Genomic DNA, 10885 nt, shown 5'->3' with positions numbered 1-10885 from the left:
CGCTTTGTCCCCACGGGGGGCGAGGGCAGAACAGCAGCTTGCGGCAGCCTGACGTGAGCGGCCTGCCTGAATCGTGGTGGCAAGGCAGACACCCGAGGGTGCCAGTGACAGGACGGGCGGGCTGGGTCGTTCTAGGCGGCAGCACCCCTAGAGCCAAGTGTCCGGCCCAGCCCAAACCATCTGGCTGCAGTGCAGCAGAGGGGGAGGGACAGGCTGTTACCACAAATGGCCCCTAGGGGGTAGCAGAGCAAGACGCTTTATTGCCCAGTCGTTAATGGTGGCAGGGGCTGGCCGTGGGGGCTGAAGGGTGGTGGCGAGTTGCACTGTCCAGGAGTCAGAGGGTCCATGGGGGCAGCGGCTGGGGATCCCTCCCTTCAGGCGGAGCAGAGCAGTTCCTGGCTGCTCCCCAAGCCCTGCTCCTCTGACAGCTCCTCCAGTGTCCGGCTGCCCTGTGGCAGGACAACCTCTGCGACCTTGCAGCTGGGCAGGAAGGGCTCCGAGCCTGCCAGGACCAGCGCCCCCTGCAGGGTCTGTCTCTGATCGTTGCTGAGCTCCGGGGTGTCGTAGTGAATCCGGATCCAGGGTGAACCTACAGAGGTGGGGGGCAGGGGCTGAGACACTTGTCACCCCCTGCTGGGCGTGGGGAAGGACAGCACTGGGAGGGAGCGGGGCTCTTGGGGTGCACCTGCCGGGGCTGGGATGGGCAGCAAGGGCCTCGTTTCCTGGGCAGAGATGGGATCAAAACAGGACCCAAAGTAGAACCAACTGGTTCCTAACCCAAGGGAGGGGACGCAGGCGCGTCCCAGGTCTTCTTGGGGTCTCAGAAGTCATGGGCTGGTCGGGGCTCTCCAAGTGGGCACCCCTCCTCACGAGTCCCTACCACTCCCTCCACCTGCTCTAATCCCAGCCAGTTACCCCGTTTGCAGTTTGGTAGGGGGTAGTGCCAGGTGTCTCTCCCCTCCTCAAGCCAGTCTCCAGCCCAGGGGCCCTCAGTCCAGAAGTGCCACCTACTCCCAGGCAAAGGGAACCCAAGTGAGCCCCCAGGCTCTGGACTACTGAACTGGCATTGCCAGCTGCAGAATAACTGCCAGGCAAAGGGCACTTGGGCGCAGCTCGGGATGGGTGCCCCAGAGCAGGTCAGATACCATGGGAATGGGCAGCGGAATAAAACCCTAAGATAGACAGAAGTCCTGGCCGGACTCTGCCCCCTTGTCTGGCCCCAGCAGCAGACCCCAGGGCAGGGGGTGGTTGGAGAGCCCTGCATGCTGGCGCCCTGGGCGGGGCGCGCTTGGCTCTTACCTTTAGCCACGCGCTGCCCCACCGTCACCAGCAGCTCGGCCCCCACAAGGTGGTTGATGGGCTGCCCCTTCTGGGTGCGGCCGGCGCCCAGCTCATGCAGCACCAGGGCGATGGGCAGGGCCTCGACCCGCTGCACTGTGCCTGGGGAGAAGGGCGGAGACGGGCCAGCAGTTACTGAGGCACCAGACCAGCCTGCGAGCCGGGGTCACAGGGAGCACAGATGTGGGGATGGTGGCGGGAATCTGGGGACATGGAGGTGCTGCCTATCCCACTGGCCTGCCCTCCCCTCTTGCCCAAGGGTGTCCCTCTGGGCCCGGGCAGGGGGCACTAGCCTGGGCCCCTCTCCCCAGCACCGGCTCCCTTGGTTCCTATTGCGACGAGGGGCAGAGAGCAGCTCCCCCTGCAGGCTGGGGCTGCCCCACCCTCGTTGCCCGCCCCTGCTTACCGTCCTGGGCCGCGGGCAGCTCCTCCTGGGCCCGAGCCCGGCCGAGCACCTGGTAGCGCTGCTCCTCCGTTCCTGTGCACAGGGCCCGGGCCACGCCGGCCTCCACCCCCTGGGCCTGCAGCATGGCCTGGAACTTCCCCAGCGCCGAGCCATCCGCCAGCGTGGCTGCGATGCGGGCAGCGCCCTGCCCCACCGAGCCGGCCTCCCCGCACTGCCATAGCAGACTGCCCCCTGCGCAGGGAGAGAGGGGCTGGGGTCTCGCTCCTACCCACGGAGACCCCCCTCCCTCCCGCAGCCCCCTCCCGCCCCTCTGCCCCAAGGTGCTGCTCCTCGTCCCGTCGTCCCCGACACGCCCTGCCCCCAGGCTTGCCCACGGGCCCCGTTCCACCCAGCCACCTTGCTGTGACGGGGAGCCCAATGGCCATAGCCGCTCTCAGCTACTGGCCTCTGCCCCCCACTTCTCCTCACGGGTGCGGGGGGATATGACTGTAGCCTGGCCAGGGGCAGGAGGGGACAAAGGGCTGGCGCTAGGAGGTGGCCGCTTTGTGTGGAGGTTCACTCGAGCACCTCCACGTCGGCTCCTCACACGGCCCGCGCGTCTCACTGACCTGGCTCCGGCTGTGGGGGGGCCTCGGAGCCGCAGTCTGACCCAGATAAGAGCCGCACGGCCCTGGGTGTGGGGCATGGGGGGGGCAGGGGCATGGGCCTGGGGCTGCTTGGGCCCCCCGCACTGCGGGCAGGTACAGGGTCTGCCAAGGCTCCCCACAATTGCCTGCCCGGCTCTTGTCATGGCTGGGCTGTGGCTCCAAGGGCCCCCCCAGCTGGAGCCGGGTCGGGGAGAGCTGCGCTGGGGGAGAGCTGGGCAGGCAGCTGGGGGCAGGCAGGGGGCTGCTTTCACCCCCACCTTTTGGGAGGGCTCCGGCGTCCTTGCCCCGGCTGGGGTTGGGGTTAGTGGGGGCCAGCCTGCAGCCAGGGATTCTGGGTGGCTGGAGCCAGGGCTCGAGCTGCCCGCCCGCCTGGCCTTCGGGGGCTGGAGCTGCACTGCCTGCCGTGCTGGGGGACGCGCTCAGCTGCTTACCTGCCTGGGGATTCAGGGCTGAGGGGAGTGGGGAGTACTCGGGTGGCCCGGGGCTGGTGGGGGGGCTCTGGGCTCCGGTGGGGGAAGGAGGGTGGGAGGTATGGGGCCCCTGGGCAGATGGGGCGGTCCAGCTAAGAGCTAGCCTCCCAAAGCCCCCGGGTCACCTGCCGCCCATGTTCATGGCATTAACCCTCGGGCAGCTGTTGTCTCCCCCAGCACTGCAATTCCTGAGCTCCCCACACCTAGCGTGGTGACCAGCTGGTGCAGATCCGCCGGCCCCTGGCCCTCCAGGCATTGCAGGGCCTCCAGCACCTCCAGGGAGTGGCCCACGCGCTGCCCAAGAGGCCCATCCATCTTGCTGAGCATGGCCACCGTGCAGATCCCCAGCTGGCTGCCCACCGACACCTGCAGGGATGGGAGGGAGGGGCCGAGAGTGTTTGGGACAGCTGGGCCTGGGGACAGGAGCCTGGCATCTCCCCAGGGGACGGGGGGTAGCTCCCACCCTGCATCACCATCTCACGGGGGCTGCAGACCGTGTGGCTGGCTGATGGTCCCAGCATCCCCCCTTCCTGCCCTGCCCGGCCTGGCCTGGCCTCACCTTGCCGTCCTGCTGCACATGGCAGACTCGGCTCCCCGGGAAGAACAGACCTTTCTCTGGGGGTTGTCTTGGAGTGACGGACACGTCCCAGCTCCCTTTGTGCCAGAGCACAGGTCGCCCGCCCCTGTGGCACAGGCATGGGAACGGGGCACGGCTCCCGGTGTCAGGGACCTGCAGGAGGCCTCTAGCCCCATAGGGAGAGGGCCGGGGAGGCCAGTCAGCACAGGGATTGTGGGCGGACAGGAGGAGCCTGCAAGCAGAGTAGGGAGGAGGTCAGGCCACTCGGGGCTCCTGGGGTGGGTGGGGATGGCTGTGCCCCCTGTCCCAGGGTTGGCGGGTCTGGGTGTTCACCAGGCTCTGGGCCAGGGTCCGGGCGCTCTCCAGGCTGGTGTAGAGGGCAGCGCTGCCAAACTTCACGTCCAGCACCAGGGCCGAGACCTTCTCTGCTGCCTTCTTGCTCAGAATGGAAGCTGCAGAGTCAGGGGGAGCCGGTTCAGAGATGGGGAGGCCTGGGCACCTCCATTGCTGGGGCAGGGCGCTGCTGCCCCGGGGACTGCTGCCACGCCCTGCCTTGATTTCTGCTCTCTGGCTCCCACCGACCGTCTCCGCTCCTGCGAGTCCCCTGGCACCCTTCGCTGGCCGACCCGCTGCTGGGCAGTGACGCCATGCACGGCACAAGGGGTGAGCTCTTTGCTCTGAGCCAGCCCAAGGGGAAGGAGTTCACACCAGGGTTGGTGGGGGCTGGACTTTGGGGTGAGAGGTCAGCTCTCTTCTCTCTGAACGTGGGTCTCCCAGCCCAACGGGCAGCCTCCTGGGCCCCCCACAGTCCTCACCATTCCCAGTCCCCCCTGGATCTCAGACATCGCTGACTGGGTGAAGAGCGTTGGCTCCCACTGTGCCTTGCGGGCTCTGCCACCCCAAGGGGGCAGCCACAGTGTAGATTCCAGGGACGCCTGCCCCATCGGTGCCACCCCACTTTCCTCTGCCCCCTGCAAAGGCCCCGGGGGAGGCAGCCAGGCGTCAGGATGGGGGCAGTTGCTGTGGTACCTGTGATGAGGGGCAGGCTGTCGATGGTGGCCGTGACGTCCCGCAGGCCGTAGAGCACCTTGTCTGCTGGGACCAGATCCTCGCTTTGCCCCACAATGCAGCACCCCACACATTCCAGGATGCTCCTCATCTGCAGCAGTGGGGAGGGGCTGTCAGTGTGTGACCCCATGCACCCCCCAAAGCCAGGTGCGGCCAGTTGCCCCAGCAGGGCCCTTTCTGGGCAACAGCCAAGTGCAAAGCAGCTGGCCTGTGCCAGGAGGTGGGCAGAGCCTGGATGCCCGCCCCTGGTGATGGGCAGAGGCACTGGGCGCAGGATGCCCAGCTGTCTGAGGGGCTCAGTGAGAAGCCTGGATGAGGGGAGCACCAAGGCACTGACTGGCTCTCCCCCGGCTCAGGTCTCCCCCTGCCTCCATCAGACACCCCTTTCATGGGCTGAGCCCCTATGGATGCTTGCTCTGTGCCCCCTCCCATTGTCCCAGAGGCACGGGGCACCGGATTGGGGGCAGCACAATACCAGGCAGGCCCTCGGGTCTCCCTCCCCTGGCATGGACTCAGCCCCTGCTGTGGCCCCCTCACCTGCTCGGAGCTCTGAGAGATGTTGAACCCTGGCACGGACTCCAGCTTGTCCAGCGTGCCCCCGGTATGGCCCAGACCCCGGCCACTGATCATGGGCACCTGGCAGGGGAGGAAAAAGCCACAGGCCCTGGTGAGAGGCAGCCGGGCAGGAGAGATGGGGAGGGATGAGCCCCTTTCCTTGGTGCCAAAGGGAACGCACACCGGGCAGAGGCTCTGCCAGGGCACCCATCTCTGCTGGCAGTTGTACAATGGCAGACCCAGGCCAGCTGCAGGGCCCCTGGGTGTACCCACTATCATGCTGCCAGCCCCACCTGCTGAGAGACACAGGCCTCTCCGGGTTCCCAGCACACCCATCTTCATCTCCACCCTTCTAGGCATGGCTATGGGGACCCGGGCAGGCGCGTGGGGTTGCCATGAACCCCTGGGCCCCACTCAGGCCTCTGCGCAGGGAGCAGAGGCTGCCGGGCCCTGGCACTCACCTTGCAGCCGCAGGCAGCCAGGGCCGGGGCCAGGGGCAGGCTGACCTTGTCTCCCACGCCCCCTGTGGAGTGTTTGTCAACCAGGAGCCTCTGCCAGCTGTCAGGCCACTCCAGGACCCTTCCCGACACCACCATCTCCCGGGTCAGAGTCAGCGTCTCGTCCGGATCCATGCCCCGCAGCCGGATGGCCATCAGCATGGCCCCTGGGGGACAGAGCCAGGGCTGAGTACCGGGGGTTGGAGGCAGAGCTCGGGGGGATGCACTGATGGGAACTGGGCAGGGTGTGATAGTCCAGGGTCGCACAGGTCTGGGAATGGGCAGGCTGGGGTGTGTTGTGGGGAGAGGAGGGGATGGGCGGGAGTCACAGCTCCTGGGGTGGGCTCTGCCGACCCTGTCCCCCCCCAGGGGAGCAATTAACTCCAGGCACTTTAGGGCCTCCTGTCCTGGGCAGAACCAGCCCATCGCTGCGTCGGGGCCAAAGCAGACGGGGCTCCCCTAGGATCCACGTCCAACTCAGTCTGGGAGCCCATTTCTCAGCTCAGAGCAGAGACCCCTGGTCCCCATCCTGCCAGGGACCTGCCTGCCCCCTGTGTCCCCTGTCCCCCCAAGACCTAATCCCCATCTCTCCAGGACCCACCTGCTCCCTGCATCCCCCACCCCCAGGACCTAACTCCTGTTCCCCATCCCTCCAAGGACCCGCGTGCCCCCTGGGTCCCCCATACCCTCAAGACCTTACCCCTGTCTCCCTCCCCTCTGGACTTGCCTGCCTGCTCTGTTCCTCATCCCCCCAGGACCTAATCCCCATCTCTCCAGGACCCACCTGCCCCCTGCATCCCCCACCCCCAGGACCTGCTTTCCCCCTGGGTCCTCCATCCCCCGAGGACCTGTTCCCCATCGCCCCCGGACCCCCCTGCCCCCTGGGCTCCCCATCTCCCCAGGAAGTACCCCCCTGGGACCACCCCCGCCGAGGTCCCCGGGTCGGCTCTGGGGGTGCCCGGCCCATCTCACCCATCTGCCCCTCTTGGAGCCCCCCGCGGGTCACGGCCCGGACGAAGTGGCGAATCTCCTCATCCCGCAGCGTCTCCCCGTCCCGCTTCTTGCGGATCAGCGCCGGGAAGCTGCTGCCCGAGCCCGGGCCGGGCCGCTCCATGGGGCCGGGCGCTGCGGGGACAGGGCCGGGGCATGGGCGGCAGGCGGGGGCGCTCAGCGGAGAGACCCCAGGCGGGGACTCGGGTCCCGGCCGGGAGCCCGCTCGCTGGGACATGGGGCGAACACTGGCCCGGGGCCGGTCTCCAGGCGTCCCTGCCCCGGGGAAGCCGCTGGCTCTGCCCCGACCGCGCCCCTCTCCCGGGACCAATCCTGGCTGAAGGGCCCCGCTGCCCCGGGCCGTCCCGGGCCGGGAGAGGTGCGTTGGGAAACTCCCATGTGGCTCAGCCAATCGGGGCTTAGTCAGAGTCATCCCGGGGACACCCGGCCGGGGGGGAGTTGGACCTGCTGCTCCAGCCCCGAGATCAGCCGTCTGGGCGGGTTTAAGGTGACCCTAGCCCGGGGAACCCTCCCTGGGGTGAACCCCCAGGGCCCCCTGCAACCATGGTTCAAATCTCAGGGCACACAGAAGACCCAGGCCTCTCTCCCTCAGAGGAGCGGTTTGCCCTGATGCCCTGGGCCAGAGTTCCCCGGCAGCGCCAGGCACTGGGCTCTCTCCCCTCTCAGCTGGGGTGTGGGTGCTGTTCAGGGGGACAGGTGCCTGTGAAATCCCCCTTCATTAAATCCAGTTTCCTGGCTCTCTTCCCAGAGGATGCTGCCAAGCCAGGGAGCTGTCCTTGTTTGCGGGGCATGGGGACAGGTGGGCTGCCCAGTGTCTGAAGTCCAAGGGTATGTTAGAAGTAATGTTTTTCTCTCTCTCTGGGCTCCAGGCTGGTCAGGTGACCTAAATTGGCCTTGTGAGGCCCATTTGGGCAGCTCCTGCCCTCAATGGAGCCGAGGTATGCAAGGACAGTAATAGCTTAATGCCATCAGCCAGTGCGGACTGGGCCAGAAATCCACCCACCTAGGCTCTCTGTAATCAGCTGAGGACCTTCCATCTCTCTCCAGGTACTTATATGACCCAGCCATAGTTCTGAGCTCCTCACCCTTGTTACTGGATTTATGGCCCCAACTCTCCAGTGAGGGAGGGCAGTGCTGTGGTCCCCATGTTACAGAGGGGAACTGAGGCACTGGGAGACACAAGGGCATGGCCAGGGTCACACAAGGAGTCTGCGGGGACTCAGCTTAGATCTTCAGAGTCCCTGTTCAGTGCCTGCACAAGGAGACCACCCTTCCTGAGCTCTAGACACAGGGGCCCGTCGCACGGGGACGGGACCAGAGGGAGGACTCAGAGAAGACACAAATTGCGGGCTGGGGTTGCACAGAGTCGGCCAAGATTAAATCCAAGCCCAGCTCAGCGTGGCTTGTACTGGCTCGGCCGTGGGGAGGTGATGTGGGGAGGAAAGTAACAGTCTCAAGTTGCAGTGGGGGAGGTATAGGTTGGATATCAGGAAACACGATTTCACTAGGAGGGTGGTGAGGCACTGGAATGTGTTACCTAGGGAGGTGGTGGAATCTCCTTCCTTACAGGTGTTTAAGGTCAGGCTTGACCAAGCCCTGGCTGGGATGATTTAGTTGGGGATTGGTCCTGCTTTGAGCAGGGGGTTGGACTAGATGACCTCCTGAGGTCCCTTCCAACCCGGATACTCTATGATTTTATGACGTCCAGCTGAGCCGGGATCCTGTTGAGAGTGGCGGATGCTGTAACTTACCGCGAGTGTGGTTATTAGACGTGTGCATGTGGGTTTATTGTACCCAGCCATCAGGGCAGCGTCTGCATGGTGGCTTTTGGGCTGGGCTGGCGTTGGCTTCGCTTTGCGTTTCCTTCAGTCACATTGCACACGCTCAGGGCCGGCCATCTGAGCAGCTGCTCTGCAGCAACCTGCAGTTGACCTCGGTGTCAAGCAGGAGTGAGCTCTGCCTGGGTGAGAGGGTGGAGCTGTCTCCATGGCAGCAACTGAAGCAAATCCTCTGTCTAGGCAAAGCCTTAGAGGTTGGCCAAGTGTCATGGGCTTCCTGTGGGCTTGGGTGGGTTGTCTGTTCGGCACCCATGGAGTCAGCCCGTTCGATTTCTGTGCTGTGCAGCTGCCAGTCAGGGATGTTCCACCTGGTCGTCATCTCAGTTTGCCACCTGGAGCTCATTACGGCTCCTGGAGAACAAAGCGTTTGCTGCTCGGCTGGAGGGAGCTCCAGGGCCTGGAAGGGCTGGTCTGTGCGTTGCTGGGCAGCGGGACTCGGCCCAGTTCTGATTGGCAGCTGTTGTTGCTGGTGTTGATTGTCAAGGGGTGCTCCCCTTGCCGCTTGTCTGGCGCCCCCTCCTGGTCACTCTGGGGATTAGCTCTCAAGGTCGACGCCCCTTCCCGTGCTCGCATGCCGTCACACTGTCTCTCTCCCAGGTCTGCAGCAATTCTCTCATCTCAGGACCTGCAGCATCCTCTTTGTGACTCCGCCCTCCAGCCTGGTCATTCGCCAGTCCCCCCTTCTGGGGTGTATCAAAGTCTTTCCTTCAGCAGTCCTAGGTAGTCGTCCCATTCACTCCTCAGGTGCCACTCCCTCAGCAGCTGGCAGGGGAACCCGGGCTTGCCCTCTCTCCCGGTTTCAGTCCAGGGACCCTCAGGCCAGCAGTTCTGGGCTTCATTCTCCCAGCCCTCACTGCACCTCTCCTGGCCTGCTTCCTACAACTTCTGGTTTCCCTCCTTACTCTGGGTGAACCACTCCCAACCCTTCTCCCTCTTCACAGGGAGTGGCTGCCCTTTCCCAGCAGCTACCCCTGTTTGTTGCCAACTTCCTGGATTTATAGGCCCTGCCTAGTCCTGCCCAGCTGAACCTGCTTGCAATCCATTCCCACTCCCTGGCTCTTGCTCCAGGTGCAGCCAGTGAGGTTAATAGGCCTATCTGGCCACCTTACAAATTTCCAGTCCTGTGTGGTATGGATGCCCCATCACACTGACCCCTGAAGTGATCAGGGAGGATCTGTAGTTTTCGTAAAATATAATTCATCTGCCAAGCGTGCTTATAGAAATAATAATAGGAAGTAGGAGAATAGAAATAATTGGGTTGTAAGCTTTGCTATAGTAACCACGAAAGGGCAGGTACACTGCAAGTTGCACAAGTTAGAGGGAGTTTTGGTTTTTTTTGGAAGTTGGTAACTAACCAGTAAGACTGCAATAACGTATAGGAATTGTTAAGATGTTGGGGTAAGTTACCATAAATGCAGTATTGATAGCTGCAAGCATGCTATGGCTAAAATGTTGTAAAATATAACAGTATATATTGTTTGGGTATCTGTGTTCTAAATGTCAAATCTAATCTCAGCTAAGTAACATGGTGTTGGGATAAATATTAAATTGATCACCCTGACAGGAGGCGAGTGTTGACTCTGGACTGATCTTGAGAGAACTGCCTTGGGTCAACCCATGATGGATAAACTAATGTGCCCAGGCTTGTTGATTAGAGGTAGATTCAGCTCATGGTAATTAAAGCTGTGGCAAAAAACCTACGTTCTGCACCACGTATTCTGAAGTGATCGGAGCGGCTTGTGCACTGAAATTTTGAAGTGCACCCTGAGTTAATATTTGAATCATATTCTTTTTTGATTCTGCCTGGCTCTGCAATGCCCTGACATATTTTTCATTCTGTTATTTTTGAGATTTCACCTATTTAAATGGTTCACCCTCAAGTATGCTACTCTTATTTTATGTGGGCATTTTAGCCTTTTGCTGTAGTGAACTCCTTTATGTACACAAGATAAAAGGTCATTGTGAATGAATGCTTTGTATCTCCAAAACAACAGAGCTAATTTAGTAACCAGAAAGGGAGTGGGAATGCAAACAGGCTGTCATGTGTTTGTGAGCCAGCCTGTGACTCCCATGCACTTTCTTCAGTTCAGGGAAGTCAAAGGATTTAGTCCCTGATAAAAAGGCCTATAAAAGTTGTGGCACTCCCAACGGTGATGCAAGAGTGTGAGTACTAACCTCAGGGCAGATTGTTAAAAACCAGGGCACAAACCCTAAGTTGGTTGTTAATTTGAAACTGAGGGCATGGCTACACTTGCAGATGTAGAGCGCTTTGAGTTAAACCAGCCCTTGGAGAGTGCAGTAGGGAAAGCGCTGCAGTGTGTCCACACTGTCAGATTCAAGTGCACTGGTGTGGCCACATTAGCAGCTCTTGCAATGCCACAGAGCGCAGTGCATTGTGGTAGCTATCCCAGCATGCAAGTGGCTGCAACGTGCTTTTCAAATGGAGGTGGGGGGGGGGAATGTGACAGGGAATGTGTT

At 62.4% G+C, this 10885-nt stretch overlaps 1 protein-coding gene across 1 annotated transcript; it reads right to left on the bottom strand.

Moving 5' to 3' along the window:
• Window positions 1-243: 243 nt before the first annotated feature.
• Window positions 244-6872, bottom strand: TYMP (thymidine phosphorylase). Its single transcript, XM_084642305.1, has 9 exons — window positions 6531-6872; window positions 5523-5725; window positions 5044-5142; window positions 4468-4597; window positions 3772-3890; window positions 3065-3227; window positions 1745-1975; window positions 1300-1440; window positions 244-589 (listed from the first exon to the last, which is right to left on the bottom strand). Exons 1-9 carry the CDS (start codon window positions 6784-6786, stop codon window positions 375-377), a joined length of 1557 nt encoding a protein of 518 aa, XP_084498431.1. The 5' UTR covers window positions 6787-6872; the 3' UTR covers window positions 244-374.
• Window positions 6873-10885: the final 4013 nt, after the last annotated feature.

The sequence above is a fragment of the Lepidochelys olivacea genome (genome assembly GCF_965140295.1).
Source record: "Lepidochelys olivacea isolate rLepOli2 genome assembly, chromosome: 1".
In the NCBI taxonomy this organism is placed as follows: Eukaryota; Metazoa; Chordata; order Testudines; family Cheloniidae; genus Lepidochelys; species Lepidochelys olivacea.
Note: the sequence above shows the minus strand (reverse complement) of the source record. Positions and strands in the feature narration are given on the sequence as shown.